The 20,660-nt window shown below is 37.6% G+C and overlaps 1 protein-coding gene across 3 annotated transcripts in view; it reads left to right on the top strand.

Moving 5' to 3' along the window:
* WWP1 (WW domain containing E3 ubiquitin protein ligase 1) overlaps nt 1–20,660 on the top strand; it is a 140,593-nt gene that overhangs the window by 83,080 nt on the left and 36,853 nt on the right. For all 3 annotated transcript variants that reach the window (XM_050801228.1, XM_050801226.1, XM_050801227.1), the window contains exons 12-20: nt 2,413–2,467; nt 2,818–2,902; nt 3,027–3,155; nt 6,862–6,937; nt 7,045–7,116; nt 9,954–10,042; nt 13,933–14,092; nt 19,520–19,653; nt 19,745–19,885. In XM_050801228.1, coding sequence (XP_050657185.1) covers nt 2,413–2,467; nt 2,818–2,902; nt 3,027–3,155; nt 6,862–6,937; nt 7,045–7,116; nt 9,954–10,042; nt 13,933–14,092; nt 19,520–19,653; nt 19,745–19,885 — 941 coding nt within the window. The remainder of the gene's footprint in view (nt 1–2,412; nt 2,468–2,817; nt 2,903–3,026; nt 3,156–6,861; nt 6,938–7,044; nt 7,117–9,953; nt 10,043–13,932; nt 14,093–19,519; nt 19,654–19,744; nt 19,886–20,660) is intronic.

Here is a 20,660-nt window from a genome sequence, read left to right as displayed (position 1 = left end):
GACCAATTGGGGATTTACTTATTGCCATAAGCAAACATCCGTGAGAGAAGTGGAAAAAACAAAACAAAACTCCTCTGATAAATGGTGTGATCATAGGAGGTAGAAAAGATAAATTTTAAAGTACTGGGCAACTACAGATAGTGTTTTGAGGCACCTTGAGACCTAAAGTGTAGCAGTTAGCAGATAGAAAGGAAGTAGGAAAGAGACATAGAAAGAAAATGTAAGTAACTTCCTCCAAAATGCTGTTACAGTCTGACTCTTTTGACCACATTTTTTTCAGAGGTTAAATAGTAAGTTCTCATTTGCAGGTTGACCTACTCTCCCGGTTATATGTAGCTAGCAGGGAGGGAGTGGGCAGCCTAGTTTCTATAGCGTTTCCTGCTGCCTTCAATTGCTGGTTCTTCCATGACTTGTACAGAAATCAGTGGTAAGGTTCCATAGTTTAGCTGTATATAGTAATTATACCATATGGTATATATAGTAATATATATAGCTATATACATACATAAAAAGTAATACATATAGCTTTGTTTTTGGTTGGACTTACCTGTACACTTGAAAACCTTTGGTGAACAGGGCAGAATGAGGTAACAGATGCGTATCAGAAGAATGTTATCTTGCAAGTAATAGAATCTCCTTAAACACATTGAGGTTTAATTATCTCAGTACAACATCAGGTCTGGGGTAAAAGTCTAAGTGCTGCATTGACTCAGTAGTGTCATCAAGGACCTGGGTTCTTTCTGACTTTATGCTCTGCCATCCGTATCACACTTCAGGCCTTTTACTTCGTTTATATGGAACTCTACACTGTGGGCCTCACATCCATAGTCTAGGCAAGAAGAAAGAGAAAGAGGAATTGAAAGGGCAGATGGCTCTGTTGTTGCAAGCCCTTGCCTTTTTTACTTAGTGAAGGATGCCCTTACCATGGCCTCTGCCTATACTTCACTGGCCAGAATTGTTCACTCTACCAGCTCAGCTGCAAGGGAAGGGGGATGGAATGATCTTTATGGCCACGTTTCTACCTCCAACAAAGCAGGGATTTGGTTCTCAAGAACAGGTGGAAGATAAATATTGAGTATAATTAACAGGGTCTGTTACAAGATTATATTCATCAAGATGCATTTACTTTAAGAAATTATTTTTCAGGTAATTATTTTTACATTTGTCATTATTATAAAATTCTTGATAGAATGCTTATATTTTCCTCAGAATATATTTCTAGGTTATAATAAGAATGGAGGCATACATAAAAATGTGTTTTTATGTATGCATGAAAATATAAAAGATACTAATTAAAAGTTTATTTCTATAAATGGTACTGGAGTTGAGTGTTAGTTTTATTAGTGGGCATTTGTTTTAAAGAAAATTGTGATAATTGGTCTATTTTTAAACAAATAATATTGCCTCATTTAAACATCAATTTCCTGTATGTTCTTCTCCCATTTCATCTTCCCTCTATAGTTTAGTATGGAAGGACTGGGAGAGTAAAGTACTGATGCCAGTGTATTATTTTTAAATCATTTTAGAAAAACTAATAATTAATTTGATTAGTTGATAGTCTCCTCTTCATGACGTTTTATGAACTTTGTGTCTTGGCTGGGAGTGGTGGCTTACACCTGTTATCCCAGCACTGTGAGAGGCCGAGGCGGGTGGATCACGTGAGCCTCGGAGTTCGAGACCAGCCTCAGAAACACGGCAAAACCTTGTCTCTACAAAAAATACAAATATTAGCCAGGTGTGGTGGTGCATGTCTGTAGTCCCAGCTACTTGGTGGGGCTGAGGTGGGAGGATTGCTTGAGCCTGGGAAGCAGAGGCTGCTGTGAGCTGAGATCACACCACTACACCCTAGTCTGGGTAATAGAGCAGGAAGATCCTGTCTCAAAAAAACAAAGAACTTTGTGTCTTGAAATTGCTACATTTCCTTATTATGTAGATCTCTCTATCTATCTATCTATCTATCTATCTATCTATCTATCTATCTATCTATCTAATAATATAGATCTATTTTTGAGATAGCTTCTTGCTCTGTTGCCCAGGTTGGAGTGCAGTAGTAGTGTGATCACAGTTCACTGCAACCTCCACCTCCTGGGCTCAAGTGATCCTCCCACCTCAGCCTTCCAAGTAGCTGGGACTTTAGGCAAATGTGCCAACATGTCTGGCTAATTAAAAAAAAAATTTTTTTAATAGAGACAGGGTCTTCCAGGCTGGTCTTGAACTCCTGGGCTTAAGTAATCCTCCCACCTTGCCCTCCCAAAGTGCTGGGATTACAGGCGTGAGCCACTGTGCCCAGCCCCTTATCATATTTTTAGAAAATTATTATAAAATGTGATTCTGCCATGCACTTGGCTTATTTCCACTTCCATATTAAAATACTGTTATTTTATTTCTCTCCCCAATCTTTTCTCCAATCAGGCTTCAATGTTAGCTGCAGAAAATGACCCTTATGGACCTTTGCCACCAGGCTGGGGTAAGCCGTTATGTTTTTGCTAATGATCCGTAAGGGAGATATATATATCTCCATGTATATATCCCTTATTTTATATGTATATCTCCCTTATATATATCCCTTAATATATACCCCTTATAATATATAATATATATTATTTATATAATATATAATTATGTATGTAATATATATTATATATAGAATAGATTATATATTATATATATTCTATAAGACATATAAGCGATACATATATCCCTGATATATTTTTATATATATTTATATATAATATATAATATATAATTATATATATTCCTTATTTTATATATAGATCCCAAATAGTTATTAAATATTATGGTCACTTTATATTTCAGAGAAAAGAGTGGATTCAACAGACAGGGTTTACTTTGTGAATCACAACACAAAAACAACCCAATGGGAAGATCCAAGAACTCAAGGGTATGTATATACAGCAGCCTTAAATCATCTTGCATATATCTGTAGGTAGAATCAACCAACCTTGAATGAGATATTTTTAGTACCTAGAAAATGTTCATCTTGTGATTTTAACTTTATCTTTTAGCTTACAGAATGAAGAACCCCTGCCAGAAGGCTGGGAAATTAGATACACTCGTGAAGGTGTCAGGTACTTTGTTGATCATAACACAAGAACAACAACATTCAAAGATCCTCGCAATGGGAAGTCATCTGTGTGAGTGAAAACCTGAGGTTCTCCTTTAAATGTTGCTTAATGAGCACATGAGAGTTAGTCTCTAACTTATCCTCAAGTTTAGAAAAATATTTTACTTTTTGGTTCAAGAAAACCTACACAAGTGATACGTTAGTATAGCTGTCTTTGCTCTCATTTGACGATGGATTTGCAGCATGTCATTCCTTAATAATAGCAATGGCAACTATTTATGTAGTGATTACTATGTGCCAAGGATTGTTCTAAGTACTTCATAGATATTAACTCATTTTATCTTCCAATAACCCCTTGAGGTAGATACTATTATTTTTCTCTTTACCAAGTGAGGAGAGATACAGGGAGTGTAACTAACCGTGCAAAGTTATAAGGCAAGTAGTGGAGCTGGTTTCTAACTATGACAGTCAGTCTGTCTCTTGACTCTGTGCTCTTAACTGCCACATGACACTGCTGCAATGAGATGGTCAGTGAAATGATTTTCCAGATTTAAAGATAACTGAATTAAGCAGTTGACAGATGTCTCCTTCATTCTTACTCTAAGGTGTAATGTCTTTGCATAACTAAGAAAGTAGAAGCAATCATAAAAGGTCTTTTGCAAATTTGTACCACCATATCTGTGCATCTCCTACCACCTCTCCTCCCTCCTGTTCTGTAGATGAACTGTCATTGTTATTATCAAAGTCTGCTCCCTCTGCTGGTACATTCGATTCCTACCACCACTTTTCTACTTAATTGCTCCAACAGTTACCACCTTTGTCTTGAATTATCAGGTTTTATTTCTCCACTAAATTATTCTTATCAGCTGTTATTTCTCCTAGATTTAAAAAAAAAAAGCAAAAAAAAATTACAACTCTTCCCTTTACCAAACCAATGTGTTCGATTACACAGTTCATTTGTGTGTGTGTGTGTGTGTGTTTTTTTTTGAGATGGAGTTTCGCTCCTGTTGCCCAGGCTGGAGGGCAATCAATGATGTGATCTCAGCTCACTGCAACCTCCACCTCCTGGGTTCAAGCGATTCTCCTGCCTCAGCCTCCCGAGTAGCTGGGATTACAGGCACCCGCCACCATGTCCAGCTAATTTTTGTATTTTCAGTAGAGATGGGGTTTTGCTATGTTGGCCAGGCTGATCTCAAACTCCTGACCTCAGGCGATCCACCCGCTTTGACCTCCCAAAGTCCTGGGATTACAGGCGTGAGCCATCACACCCAGCCCACAATTCATTTTTATTGCTCCCGTTTACAGGAAAGCTACTTGCACGGTTGTCTCTGTATTGCTGTTCATAGTTTCTCCTTTAAACCAACTCCAGGAAGTTCCCGTGACACTGAATTTGCAAGGGCACCAATGATCTTCCCATTGTTAATCCAGGCATTGGTCTGAAGTCCTGTCTGATTGGACTTATCAGGAACATTTGACATAATACATTTCTCTCTCCTGGCAAAAGTAGTGCTGTGAACCATACTTTCTTGATTTCCCTCTGCCTTTCTGGTCTTTTTTCTTTATTTTGCCGAGTCCTCCTTTTTTTCCTCAGCCCTTTTTTAAAAAAAAAAAAAAACTACATTCATTCTCTTGGTGCATCCTATTCAGTATTACACTTTTAAAACACCTGCCCGCTAATGACTCACAAATTTAGCTCAGACTTCTCACTTGAAATTTTGCTTTCTATATTCAGCTGCTTATTGACGTCTCCACTTGTAACTCCTTCCTGATAGGTCCTGTAGAACCTGCTCTCTGGCCAGGCATGGTGGCACACACCTGTAATCCCAGCACTTTGGGAGGTTGAGGCAGGTAGATCACTTGAGCCCAGGAGTTTGAGACCAGCCTGGGCAACATAGCAAGACCCCATCTCTAAAAAAACAAAACAAAACAAAACAAAAACAAAACAACAACAAAAACCCAGCCCTACCTGTGATACTCCCTGTCACACAGTTGATGATAACTCCACTCTAGCATGTACTTGGGTCAAAATTTTTTGAATCACCTGGGCATGGTGGCTCAGGCCTGTAATCCCAGCACTTTGGGAGGCTGAGGTGGGTGGATCACCTGAGGTCAGGAATTCGAGACCAGCCTGGCCAACATGGTAAAATTAGCTGGGCGTGATGGTGGTGCCTATAATCCCAGCTACTCAGGAGGCTGAGGCAGGAGAATCACTTGAACCCTGGAGGCAGAGGTTGCAGTGAGCTGAGATTGCACCATTGCACTCCAGCTCGGGCAACAAGAGCAAAACTCCATCTTAGAAAAAAAAATGTGGAATCATCCACAACTCCTCTTTCTCTCCTAGCTTACAAACAGTCCATCAAGAATTCTAGTTACCTCAGCTTCAGAGCATATCTAGAGTCCAGCTGTCTCACCACCCCCATTGCCACCATTTTGGTCCAGGCTACCATTGTCTGTTGCCTGGCTTGGTAGCAGAGTCCTCTCCCTGCTTTCTTCCCATACCTCGTACAATGTTGTGTTATTCTCCGTACAGCACAGAGACTGACTTTCCAAAACAAAAGTTAAATTAAAAGCCATTTGTTTGCACAAAACCCTTCAGTGGTTTCCATCTCAGTTGGAGTAAAAAGCACAGTAATGGCCTTACAGGATCTGACCCCTCTCATCTCTTCAACCTCTTCTTGGTTTTCGCTCTTCCTTACTCACCATGTTCCAGCTTCACTGGCCACTAGCTGTGCCTTCAACACCGTCAGCTTCCACCTTGGGTCTTAGCCCTTACACCGTCTGCCTGGTATGCTCTTTTCCCAAATCTCCATATGGCTTATGCCCTCTCCTTCATGTTTTTGCTCAAATGTCGCTTTGTATATGAGCTCTACTCTTTTTACCCTTTTGAAAATTACAAAATACTTGTCATATCACTCCTTATCCTTTGTCCTTTTAACAATGCCTTTTTTATTGTTTTAGGTCAAGAGTGATAAGACATTTGTACTTTACTTATCTCTTCACTAGTACATAAGCTCCACAAAACAGGCATTTTTACCTATTAATAAGTAATGCCGTCACTGTCTAGAAGAAAGCCAGGTACCAGCTATCCTTTCAGCAAATGCTTGAATAAGTGAATTCACTTGAACCTGACAATGCAAGAGAACATTTTTCATCTGTTCCAAAGTGTTCCTTAAGATTATGAAAGTGATTTGTGCTTGTCAGGCCCTCAGTCAATAGGGAAGAGATCCAGGCTCTGTTACTGTGAGTCAGACCATGTTGTGAAACCTGTATTCCCAGGTGCCATGCCACCAACTCTGCCTTTTCTCTCACTGACCGCCTGAACCGTGTCATCTGGATGACAATGTTGTTTCTAGGAATTTGATTTTGCTCTGCTTATTATCTCCAGGAATATTTGTTTGAGTTTTAGGTTAGACTTAGGATGGGATAGAATTTCCTTCCACGTCTCTACTGTCTGGAGCCTCTGTCCTCCTTAGATTTAAGGATTATCAAATATTTTCTTTGAAATAGTCTGTAGTAGACTTTGGTATTTCATTTAACTCACTAACCAAAGACCCAGCATAAATACAGTGTCCCTCTTTGTGTATGTGTGTGTCCTGTTGCTGTAATAGTCCCCATTACTTGAGCTGCTTTTGGCCCACCATGTATGTATACCCTTCTCTCCCAGCAAAAAACTTCCTGTGGTATTTTGTAGGACTTTAGGACCTCTGATTTCATACTGAATACTAAGTATTCAGCTTTATTGTGAGTTAATTTGGTTTCTTTTTGTTTTTCTTTAGAACTAAAGGTGGTCCACAAATTGCTTATGAACGCAGCTTTAGGTGGAAACTTGCTCACTTCCGTTATTTGTGCCAGGTACTACAGTGGTAAATAAATCTTATACTCACAATAATTTAGTGTTATCTTTATACAATACATATACTATAACTTAGATGATATTATGATATTGTTTTTGTCTTTAGTCTAATGCACTACCCAGTCATGTAAAGATCAATGTGTCCCGGCAGACATTGTTTGAAGATTCCTTCCAACAGGTAAGGAGGATTTTAGCAGAATAAAATACTATTTGTCTCATTGTATTCTGTACATCTAAATAAAGTTACGGTTTTAGAAATTTTTAAACCACCCAGAACACAGCTATAATAATAATGACTGCCACCGCCACTTACTGAGTGCCTTTTTTTTTTTTTAATAGAGATGGAATTTTGCCATGTTACCCAGGTTGGTCTCGAACTCTGGGCTCAAGTGATCCACCCACCTTGGCCTCCTAAAGTACTGGGATTACAGGCTTGAGCCACTGCATCTGGCCTGAGTGCCCATTTTAATAATAGTTACACTAAACCCTACCATAAACTGAGTGAATATCATTTGTAAAACACTGGCATCTTACATTTCTCATTTTATTTCATTCGTCCTCACAGCATCCCTTTGAGATAGCTCTTATTGTATCTCCATGTTATAGGTGAAGGTACTGAGACTGAGAGACAATCATTCTATCATGAATTTAGACGTGTATTTACTAAAATAAAGCCTAAACAGCTTTTGGAATGAGTTGATTCTTGTTTCGACACTTAATACTTGGCTAAGAATTTATTACTTCAAAGTTTTGATAATGCTATCAAATTAAAATTAAATTGGTAGATACTGTATTCCATCTGAGTATTCCTTTAATAACTGTTTATTCTCACCTTTACGTTTCTGTTTAAATGTGATCTCAGAGAGACCTTCTCTGAGCTTACTATTTTAAGATGGCAGTCCTGCTCTTCTCCCTCACAGTCACATTCCAGCCATTTATGGTGCTTTATTCTTTTTCATAACCACCCAACATAGTGTATTTTGTCTTCCTTACTAGAATGTGACTCCATGAGAGCAGAGACTATTGGTTTACTGCTGTTCTGCCTAGTACCTAGAATAGTGCCTTTGCACATATAGGGTATTCAATAAATATTTGATGAGCGAATAAATGAATGCAGTATTTCTACCTTTCCTGAATCATCTGCAGAATATTTAAGGATAAATAATCCAAATACTGTATTGTCAGTTTTTTTCCGATGGAGAATTTTTCATAATGAGACGTCTTGTTCCCTCCCCCTCTAGTATCACAGTGATGAACCAAATTTTGCTGTGTACTCAGGCATACAGGGACTTTTATTTATACTTTGTACAAGCCAGAATGGAGTAATGATACTCTGAGCCCCGAGAGAATTTCAAGCCATAGCTTAATTTTACTATTGGACTTTGGGCATAATACTTAAACTATTATCAAGTTGATTTTTTTCTTTTGAGTTAATAAATTCTTGGCAAACTAAGTGTAAATAGGTCAACCGCTGTTTGTGTTGATTTTAGTAAGTGTACATGTGAATTCATAGACTTTATTTTGCTTTTTACCCTGTCTTGGGAAGAATCATGGTCTATTTGATGTAGAGCACTGAGCCCATGACTGCCCCAAAGGAGGCATGCTGGTGAGCTATGCTCCAACCCAGACCTGCCAGTCTTGCTCTGGTCCTGACATATGTGTGGAATGTAATGTATTTCTATCCAAAAGTAAAGCCTACTTACTAGTAACCTTGATGTAAGCTATTAAAGATTATGAAAATTTGGTATAGGTATTGTTTTTAAGTTATACTAGCCTGTGAATAAATTCATCATTGTATAAATAGTCATTATAGCTGAGTTTCTTTCCTACTAAGAAATGGAATGTTCGGTATAAGCAGGATGCAGAACAAAGTCTTTTGCCTCTAAGTGCTGCTAGTCAGAAAAATTTACAAGTCACGTGTTGAAAGATTTTGGTACAGTTTGGGGAAACCAGCAGGGGAGATAATATTTTTAACCTTAAAAGCCTTTTGTGTCAAGCTTTTCCTGTCTTGCCGTTAACCCAAAGTAGAACTATCATTTAATACCAGAAGGGGGAAAGAGTATAGGTGACCCTTAAACAACACAGGAGCTAGGAGTGCTGACCCCTTGCACAGTTGAAAAACCACATATAACTTGACCCAAATGGCCGGGCGCGGTGGCTCAAGCCTGTAATCCCAGCACTTTGGGAGGCCGAGACGGGCGGATCACGAGGTCAGGAGATCGAGACCATCCTGGCTAACACGGTGAAACCCCGTCTCTACTAAAAAAAATACAAAAACTAGCCAGGCGAGGTGGCGGGCGCCTGTAATCCTAGCTACTCGGGAGGCTGAGGCAAGAGAATGGCTTAAACCCGGGAGGCGGAGCTTGCAGTGAGCTGAGATCGCGCCACTGCACGCCAGCCTGGGCGACAGAGCGAGACTCCGTCTCAAAAAAAAAAAAACTTGACCCAAAAACTGAACTACTAATACCTACCATTGACTGGAAGCATTACCAATAACATAAAGAATCAGTTAACACCTTTTGTATGATATATGTATTATATACTATATTCTTAAAGTAAGCTAGAGAAAAAATGTTTTTTAGAAAATCATAAGGAAGATAAAATACTTATACTATTCATTAAGTAGAAGTGGATCATCATAAAGGTCTTCATTTTCATTGTCTTCACATTGGATAGGCTGAGGAGGAGGAAGAGGGCTTGGCCTTGCTTTCTCAGGGTTGGCAGAGGCTGAAGAAAATTTCAGGTATAAGTGGACCTGTGCAGTCACCATGTTGACTTAAATTCATGTTGTTTATGGGTCAACTGTATGTGAAAGTGAGTCAGGAAAAGCTTAAGAGATTGAAATGTATGTCTTTATCTAGTTTGTGAAACAAACCAATTCATCTCTTCAGTTAAAAGCATTGTATAAGATAAGGAAATCTGTTATTTTGAAAATACAGTTTAAATTTAAATTGTTTTGAAAGGAATTTGTACTGCATGTGAGTATTTAATATTCATGTTTTTGTTTTTAATTAGATTATGGCATTAAAACCCTATGACTTGAGGAGGCGCTTATATGTAATATTTAGAGGAGAAGAAGGACTTGATTATGGTGGCCTAGCGAGGTAAAATAAAAAACACATATCTGCCTTGAAATAAGTGTATCTCGTATGCAGGGAAAGTATTCTTGAAAACATATGTAAATATATTGTATTAAAATTTTGAATTAACAATCCAGAATTTTTCTCAAAAATACACAAGGTAACCATTATTATTATTATTTATCTTGGTTATCTTTCTATACATCTTCTTTACATATGTGTAAATTCGTATATATGTGTATTATATATTTGCTGCTTTTTTAACAATCATACAAGTGTACAAAATGCAGGATCTGATTTTGGTTTTTTAATGTAGTGTGGACATCTTTCTATGTATATATATATATACAGTGAGTGAGTGAATTTATTTCTTTTTTCTTCTTTTTTTTAAAAAAGTTTTTAAAGGCTGGGTGCAGTGGCTCACGCCAGTAATCCCAGCACTTTGGGAGGCCAAGGCAGGCGGATCATGAGGTCAGGAGACCAAGACCATCCTGACTAACATAGTGAAACCCCATCTCTACTAAAAATACAAAAAATTACTCTGGAGGCTGAGGCAGGAGAATGGCGTGAACCTGGGAGGTGGAGCTTGTAGTGAACTGAGATCACGCCACTGCACTCCAGCCTGGGCAACAGAGCAAGACTCCATCTCAAAAAAAAAAGAAAGTTTTTAAAGCTTTTTGTAGAGATGAGGGTCTCATAATTTTGCCTAGGCTGGTCTCGAACTCTTGGGCTCAGGAGATTCCCCCCACCTTGGTCTCCCAAAGTACTGAGATTACAGTTGTGAGGCACAGCACTTAGTCTGAATATTTTCTTTTTTAAAAATGTCTGTGTAATATTCTGTTGTATGGGAATATCATAATTAATGGATTAGTATGCATACATTCTTATTTTTTGCTATTGTGACATCGTATGTTGGTTTTATATTTATGTTTTTAGTCTAATCTGAGTCTCTTTTGGGAATGTTTTCTACATTCACTAAATATATTGTTAACAGTAGACACTTGTGAAGCAGTATGGGTGGAAAATCCTTTTTTTTTTTTTTTATTTTGTCCCTTATTTGTTCTGCCCCAGCCTAATTTGGCAACAATCTATTGTTTAGCAAAACATTTTGATTAAATCTTTCTAAAGAATTCAAACTTGCTTTTCATAAAAACAACTCCTTTTTTGAACTCATTTTAGAGGTGTACAGAATTACAAAATCACGGTTTTAACACAGCTGGCAAAAAGAGATACAGAATCAAGTACAACTGGTGGGAACAGATATGTGATAATATATGTGGAATTATCAGAGTTTTGTTTATATTAGCATATTTCCTCATTACAACATCATTAGACTTTTCCAGAAACAAAACACTGCCTATCACAATAAATGTTCATATTGCATCTATTGTGAGTTTATCTCAATTTCAGAAATGTTCAGACATAAGAAAGGTACATCTTAGAAATGAGGAAGTATGGTATGTTTACAATGTGTCTTTATTAACATTTACATTCTTATCTGAGCCCTTATTTGCCTCAACTATTTTGGTCTAAGTTTTATATTTTGATGGTTTTAATGAATATAGCCAGTTCCTCCATAACATGATTTTTTATTCCTAAATTTTTTATTTAATTCGTGTATTGGTGGGTTAGATTCATCAAATGGTTTATTAAAGAGTTTACAGGGTTGATATATTCCTACAGTCTTTGCATAATGTTCTCTGTTGCTTTTACATATAAACAACAATTTCACTAGATATAAATTTCTCACACACTTGTTTTTCTAATACTCAGACATTGCTTTACTGTTTTCTAGCACTGAATGTTAGTACTGTGAAGTGTGAGGCCAGCCCCTTGTAGGAACCTTATTTTTCCTCTGGGTGCCCACACAGTCCTTTTTCTTGAAGTTCAATAATTTCACTGTTGATTGTTTTGTATCTTTTTTTAGGAATGTGTTAAGATCTTCCTTAATGTCAGGGAAGTTTTCTTCTATTATGTCTTTGAATATTTTTTCTGTTCCGTTTGTTCCATTTTTCTTCAGGAACATCAGTCATGGGTATGTGGAATCTCCTTTGTCAGTCTTACATGTCTGTCATCTTTTCTCTGATCATTTTTATCTTTGTGCTTTTCCATTTTACTTTGATTTTTCTCAAGCCTATCCTCATGTCACTGTTTGCAGTACTGCCCTACGTTTTGCTGCTTCTAATGTGGTTTTTCTTCATTAGTGGTTTTACTGTTTTCTTCATTTTCTTCTTTAGGCTCTGCTAGTTCATCTGTTGTCTCATAATTTTTTCAACCTCTTGTGTCTCTTCAGTTTATTTGAGAGTATTGAGAAGAATATGTTGAAAGTTAATTCTTCTGCCTCTTGCTAGTTAGGAATTTTTCTTCCTTTTCTGCTAGCATCAGGGGAAAGTTTAGATGCCATGTTTTAGCCATTCTTCTTTTGAATTGATTCAGTTTCCTCTGGGCTGTTGTTTGCTAAAAATTATCTGAAGCATCTGGAGGATTTATTCCTAGTTTTTATATATGTGTCTAAACACACTCTCACTAGACCTGCTCCGTCCTCTTACCTGGGGCACGTCTTACTTCAGCCTCATCATAGGGGGACGTCACTTGGTTCAACTACTACTATGTTACAACTGGACTTAGTTTTAAGAATTGGTGTTTACCATTTCTAGTTGATTTTGTTTAGGGACTCCCTTCTCTACCCTTCAGGCAGTATCAGCGATTGTGTTTTAAAAGTTTTAGAAAAGCATTTATTAACAGGCTGCCAGACCAGATCTAGCCTACATAGAGGTGGCCCTCATTGTGATTTTACAGTTTTTAAATTACTTGATGACATTTGAAAATCATTAGATTATGCTTAAGAATGAAGATTTCTGACTTCTCTTTAAAACACTCGACCCACAATCCTGCCTTCTCACGTGGCGTCAGTGGGCTGAATCAGAGTCACTGTTTCCCCTGTAGGTTAGCATATGCTCTGTTTCACTGCAGTGTCCACCGCTGCCCAGTTGTCTGAGGACTACGATAATATGCCTAGAAATTCTTCTTCCTTAACACCGATAATTTAGCAGGGATGTAAGGAATGGAGGATTGTGGCTAAGCAGAGAATGTGAGAGAAGGAAGCCCCTTGTACTCACAGATCATTGTAAGCATTTGAGTTTGGAAATCTTCTTTAGAAGAAATTGCTGTTGAAAAGAATCTTTTAGAGATTGGGTTTATCTTGTAATACCTTTATCTAGTTGAAAATTTCGTATATTGGACTTTAAAATGGGTGGTAAAAGGTTAGAGATTGCTTATCATATTTAAAGATTTAACCTTTTAAATGTTAGTTTCATTTTTAATGCAGTGACAATAAAGTTAAAACTGTTCTATAGCAGCAGTGCTGTGTATCTCAGTATCACCTGCAAATGTATATTAAAACCTATTGTATATATGTCCTGGAGTGCTTGCTTGTAAGAGTTAAGAATACAAAAAATACATGGCTTTTGCCTTTGAGAAACTTATAGTCTGATGGATGGGGCAAGTCATGTGCATAAAAATGAATTAATATTGTGAGATTGTTACCACAGAGTATTCAGTGACTGATATTAATACATATACACTGGAAATTGCTTCAAAAAATTGTTGAAGTGGGATTTAAGCTGAGTTGAAGTTGAGGAGACATATCCAAGCAAAAGTGTGGCATACAAATAAGCATGTTATATCTGTATGAGGATCAGTGAATTTGTAGTTTGGCCATATCGAAACTAGCAGGTAACTTAAAATGGAGAGCCAGATCATAGAAGAACATGGATGGAGGGCCGAGGAATTGGGCAGTGGAGTTCTTAAAGACTATTGAGCCAGAGGTATGATGTATATATGAGTATATTTAAGATCTGTTTTTAAATTCACATATTAATGCTAAAAAATAACCTTGGCTTACTTTCTTATAGAGAATGGTTTTTCTTGCTTTCACATGAAGTTTTGAACCCAATGTATTGCTTATTTGAGTATGCGGGCAAGAACAACTATTGTCTGCAGATAAATCCAGCATCAACCATTAATCCAGACCATCTTTCATACTTCTGTTTCATTGGTCGTTTTATTGCCATGGTGAGTTCTTGATTTTATTGTTTTTATTTATTTAAATTTGTTACAAATGTATTAGAGAAGTCTTTTTTTAAAAAAAAAGATAAGCATTATATTTGCTATTCACAAATTTTATTACCAAGAAAGTTTCCCTGGAGAGTATAAAAATACATTTTTTGAGTACCTGTATAAAATCAAGATTATGAATATGAAGATTATGTTTATACAGCCACTTAGTCTTTAAAAGTCCTTTCATTTTTAAAATTAAAACTCATTTATAGTATGACTACTTTTATTTGTTTATTTTTAATAGAAAAAAATTCTTTTGAGACAGGATCACACTCTGTTCCCAGGCTGGAGTGCAGTGGCATGATCTCAGCGCAACCTCCCCCTTGCGCTGTTGTTTATATTTGCTTGTTTAATCCTTGTTTATATTTGCTGTATCCACTCTTCCTCCATTCTCTCTTGATTCAAACGATCCTCCTACCTCTGCCTCCCAAGTAGCTGAGACTACAGGCTCATGCCACCATGCCAGCTAATGTTTTTGTAGTTTTAGTGGAGATAGGGTTTCGTTATATTGCCCAGGCTGGTCTCAAACTCCTGGGCTCGAGTGATCCACCTGTCTCAGCCTCCCAAAGTGCTCAGAATACAAATGTGAGCCACCACTCCCAGCCTGCTTTTCAATACAAGGAAAATCTTAGCTATCTAATAATTGTATTTGATTGTTTTTGGAATTTTTAGAGCTTTGCAGAAGCCTTTATGGAACTATTGTCTTTTGGGAAGTGTTTGTATTTATTTATTTACCTATTTATTTGCACTTTGTTACCTATTAATTCATTCAGCAAAAATTTATTGACAGCCTACTGTAATGCCAAGCACTGTTCTAGGCTCCAGAGATGAAAAGAATACACGTCCCTGTTCTCAGGGACCTAAATTCCATTAGATAGAAACAAATAATCAATAGATATATTCTGAAGGAAAGAGTGTGTTGCTTTTTTTATATGGTTAGAGGAAGCCTCACTGATGGATGACACATGAACAGAAATTGAAGAAAGCTAGGGACTGAATCATGCAGATATCTTGAAGACTATTCTAAGCTTAGGGAACAGCAAGACAAAGGCTCTAATGCGGGAGTGCATTCTTGATTGAGAAAGAGACCAGTATAATTGCAACAGAGGATATGAGAGAGAATGTAGTAGGAGATGAGATTGAGAGATGCTGTGTTGGGACCTTTAGGAAATTCATGTAAGAGTTGAGTAGGGCAATGAGTGACATGATCTAACTAACATGATCTGACTTAAATTTTATTAAGCTTGCTTTACCGGCATGTAGAAGACAGACTATAATTGGGGGCATAGGAAAACATGGATAGAAACAGGAAAATCATTTGTAATAATCCAGGTGAAAGATAATAGTGGCTTGGACTTGTGTCTTCTAGCAGTGGAGGAAGTGAGAAGTGGTTTGGATTCTGGGTATATTGCAAAGTTAGAACTAACAGTTTTCTGACAGATTAGATGCAGGGTGTGAGAGAGAGTCAAGTATGGCAACAATACTTATGGCCAGCTTGTCTGGTTGCAAATTTTGGGGGTGGGAGAAATCAAGAATATTTAGGTTTGGCTTGTTAAGCTTGAAGTAGACATCCAAATGGAGATGTAAAAGAGATAGTTGGAGGTATAAGTCTGGCAATGAAAGGATATTTAGTTTGGAGATAGGCATTTGGGAATTCTTGGCACACAGAGAGTATTAAAAGGCAGTATGATTGTTTACAGAGTGAGTGTGGATGAAGAAGTTTTTCAAGGACAATTATAAGTCAGGGAGATAAGTAACCAGCAAAAGTTCTGAGGTAGTAGAATCAAATAGGAGTGGTCCCCAAAGGACAAGGGAAGAAGGAAGTGTGTTTCAAGAAGGAAGACATGATCAGCCCTGTCATATGTTACTGATAGGCTGAGCAAGATGAAGCCTGCGATTTGACCATTGTATCTGCAAAGGTGAAGGTTATTCATGAGTGGTAGGGTGGAAAGACTGATGAGAGTAAAATCAAGAGAGAATGGAGGGAGAGTGGATACAGCAAATATAAACAAGGAATCGTAGAGAATTGGTCACTAACTAGAAATGCTTATGGAGTCGAAATGGGAGGAGAATAAAACATTTGTATTGCTGATAGTGATGACTAAATATCTTAGTCTGTTTTGTGTTGCTATAAAAGAATACCAGAGGGTGGATAATTTATAAAGAAAAGGCGTTTGTTTGACTGTGCAGGCTGTACAAGAAGCATGTTGCCAGCATCTGCTTCTGGTGAGGGCCTCAGGCTGCTTCCACTCATGGCAGAAGGAGAGGCAGCGTGGATGAAAGTCACATGATGAGAGAGGAAGCAAGGGTGGGGAGGAAGTGCCACACTCTTGTTAACAACCAGCTCTGTAGGGAACTAATAGAGTGAGAACTCACCAGGGCATTAATCTCTTCATTGCAAGTCAAATTTCTTTGTTTTTCTGGTTTAATTTTAGAATCGGGGGGTACATGTGCAGGTTTGTTAAAAAGGTATATTGTATGATGCTGAGGTTTGGGGTGTGATTGAACCCATCATGCTCAGGTAGTGAGCATAGTACCCAATAGGTAGTTTTTCAGCCCTTGCCTTCCTCCCTCTCTCCCTCCCATAGTAATCCCCAGGTGTCTATTTTTCCCATCTTTATGTCCATGTGTGCCCAATGCTGAGCTCCCACCTGTATGTAAGAACATGTAGTATTCGGTAGTTGGCTTGAGAAAATGGCCTCCATCTGCATCTGTGTTATTGCAAAGGATATGATTTCATTCTCTGTATGGCTGAATAGTATTCCATGGTGCTTATGTACCACATCTTCTTTATTCAGTCCACCACTGATGGGCACCTGGATTTATTCTGTCTTTGCTATTGTGAGTTGCGCTGTGGCAAATGTACAGTGCATGCGTCCTTTGGTAGCACAATTTATTTTCCTCTGGATATCTATACCCAGTAACTGTATTGCTGATTCTTATGGTGGTTCAACTCTTAGTTCATTGAGAAATTTCCAACCTGCTTTTCAAAGTGGCTGAACTAATTTACATTCTGAACAAAGTATATGTCTCTTCTTTTTCTGCAGCCTTGCCAACATCTATTATTTTTTAATGTTTAAACAAAAGCCATTCTGACTGGTATGATGGTATGAGATGGTGTCTCATTGTGGTTTTGATTTGCATTTCTCTGATGATTAGTGATGTTGAGCATTTTTTCATGTATTTGTTGGCTGCTTATATGTCTTTTATTTTATTTTTTTGAGACAGAGTCTTACTCTGTCACCCAGGCTGGAATGCAGTGGCATTATCCCAGCTCACTGCAACCTCTGCCTTCTGGGTTCAAGCAATTCTTCTGCCTCAACCTCCTGAGTAGCCGGGACCACAGGCGTGCACCACCAAACTCAGCTAATTTTTGTATTTTTAATAGAGATGGGGTTTCACCATGTTGACTGGGCCAGTCTCAAACTCCTAACCTCAGGTGATCTACCCACCTCAGCCTCCCAAAGTGCTGGGATTACGGGTGTGAGCCACCACACCCAGCAGCTGCTTATATATCTTCTTTTGAGAAGTGTCTGTTTATGCTTGCCCACTTTTTAATGGGGTTCTTTTTTCTTGTTGATTTGCTTACGTTCTTTATGAATTCTGGATATTAGACCTTTGTTGGATCCATAGTTTATGAATATTTTCTCCCATTCTGTAGGTTAGTTTACTCCCTCTCTTGCTGTGCAGAAGCTCTTTAGTTTAACTATGTCCTATTTATCAATTTTTGTTTTTGTTGCAATTCTTTTGAGGACTTAGAAGTTTTTTTCTCAAGGCTAATATCAAGAGGGCATTTCCTAGGTTTTCTTCTAGGATTTTAATAGTTTTAGGTCTTACATTTAAGTATTTAGTCCATCTTGAGTTAATTTTTGTGTATGATGAGAGGTAGCACTCTGGTTTCATTCTTCTGTATGAAGAAGCCAGCTGGGGGATCACATTTCAACATGAGATTTGGAGGAGAGAAACATCTCAACGATACTACCAAGTTAGAGGATAAAGAATTTGATAAAGTCAGAATATAAGGAATATGAGAGCAATGGACTTGAGTTGGAGAGAGGAAGAGATTTATTTAGCACACATACTAGTTGATAGAAAGATTATCTGTAATAAGATTATATGCATTCAGATGCTAGTAGTGAGCAGATATAGTAGAACACACAAAAGTTCTCTTGTGGTTGCTTCTGTTTCCTCTGTGAAATAGGAAGTAAGATCATCAACTCAGAATAAGGAGCAGGGAGAAGTATTTGAGGAAAGAGGAGTAGGAATGAAATAGTCATCTAGGAAAGTGGGAGAGTGAATGCAGTAGGGAAATGTGATTACCAGGAAACAAACCAGTGATGAAATATGACTGTTGGTCATGGAGGAGTCAGCTTGGTTGTTTATGCATTTCTAGCATGTTCCATTGCCTAGGTATAGACATTGAGTAACCTGAGAGTTGAATTTAGCTGTGCTTGGGATTTTGCTAGAATACACTGGCGGAGGTAGGGTTTGAAGGGAGTTATTTTATTTTATTATTTGAGACAGAGTCTTGCTCTGTCACCTAGGCTGGAGTGCAGTGGTGTGATCTTGGCTCTCTGCAACTTCCACCTCCCAGGTTCAAGCAATTCTCCTGCCTCATTCCCCTGAGTAGCTGGGATTACAGGTGCGTGCCACCATTCCCAGCTGATTTTTTGTATTTTTAGTAAGGACAGGGTTTCACTGTGTTAGCCAGGATGGTGTTGATCTCCTGACCTCATGATCCACCTGCCTCAGCCTCCCAAAGTGCTGGGATTACAAGTGTGAGCCACCGTGCCCCACCTTGAAGGTAGTTATTTTAATGATTGACTATGGAATCTAAACTGAGTAAGGGAAGACATAACTTCATGAGGAGGCTAAGGTAGTATTAATAGCTTCAGTGGATTTTTTTAGTTCCCCCACATTGCTGGGAGTCTGGGGCTTCCTGGGTTGGCTGTTGTGAATAGGAGCAAAGGCACAGTGAGGTTAGTCCTAAAAGCCTCACATGCAACAGTGAGAGTAAGAAAGGAACGGGGGAGCTGCCTTTTCAGGTGCACAGAGCCCTTTTCTATTTCGTTATCCAATTAGGTTAATTCAATTTATAAAACATTTAGGAAGATTGAGGCAGGGTATGGTAACAGAAGTCTTGTATCATCCTCTACATTTTTTGACATATGTTATATAGCTGTATGTATAAAATAGATTTTGTTTTAACTTTGTTTTTCATACCTAGCATTTTATATAATATTTTAGTTTTCATGATTTATGCCATTCACTTACTGAATGCTTTGTTTACTTGTAAAGTCTCATGATTTTTCTGTTATCATTGTTTTGTAAGAAATTGTTATTTTGCAAATTTTAAATAAAATTTTTCATTTTTCTTTGCAGGCACTATTTCATGGAAAGTTTATCGATACTGGTTTCTCTTTACCATTCTACAAGCGTATGTTAAGTAAAAAACTTACTATTAAGGATTTGGAATCTATTGATACTGAATTTTATAACTCCCTTATCTGGATAAGGTTTGAAGATTTTGTTTTGCAGTAAGTCATTGTTTTGAAACTCATTTTGTTTCATTTTGTTAATTAGTGTATATATATTTATTTCACCCAGAGATAACAACATTGAAGAATGTGGCTTAGAAATGTACTTTTCTGTTGACATGGAGATTTTGGGAAAAGTTACTTCACATGACCTGAAATTGGGAGGTTCCAATATTCTGGTGACTGAGGAGAACAAAGATGAATATATTGGGTAAGGCGATATACCTTATTAAGCTTAATTTCTAGAACACTTCAGAACTAAATCCTTTCTCTGTACCCTTAATTTCATCCCCTTTTCATGCCTTTGGGAAGTTCTTCTCACCAGTACCAGTGCTCTTGAAAAAAAAAGAATGTATGTTGCTTCATTTTCCCACTGCCATTTGCTGTAACCATTCTACCATTTCCCTTTCCATGTCATTTTCCCTTTTTTAACTTAGGCTTTTAAATAGTGCTCACCATAGCCTCTTTCTTGAAACTCAGTGTTTTCTTGAATTCCATGATCCTATGTCATACTGATTTTCCTTACATTCTCTTGTTTTAAAATTTTGTTTTCAGAGAGTAGACACTGAAATTTGATTTTGTATGATTTTCATATCCCAAAATACTTTTAATATTTTTCAGTCATTTTTTTAAAATGTAAAAACTATTCTTAGCTCAAATGCTGGGGACAAAAAAACCAGATGATTAGGCCCACGGGTCATAATTTGCCAACACGTGAACTACAGATGACCCATCTTAAAATGTCATGGGTCTAAAATCAAACTTTTCATTTTTTCTAGATATTTTCTCCTACTGATGTCTTCTATGAATAGTACTACCATTTTCACCCTCTTAGATGCTAGCTGTCATCTCTGTCTCTTTCAGATTTTTTGTTTTTTATATTTGTTTTGAAAATGGGATTGGATTATACACATTACTCTGTATCTTACTTTTTTGTCTTAAGGACAGTACAGTTAAATCTAGCTCATTTTTTAATAGCTAGGTAA

Source organism: Macaca thibetana, chromosome 8 (genome assembly GCF_024542745.1).
Source record: "Macaca thibetana thibetana isolate TM-01 chromosome 8, ASM2454274v1, whole genome shotgun sequence".
NCBI lineage: Eukaryota > Metazoa > Chordata > Mammalia > Primates > Cercopithecidae > Macaca > Macaca thibetana.
This window is presented reverse-complemented; position numbering and strand designations above follow the sequence as displayed.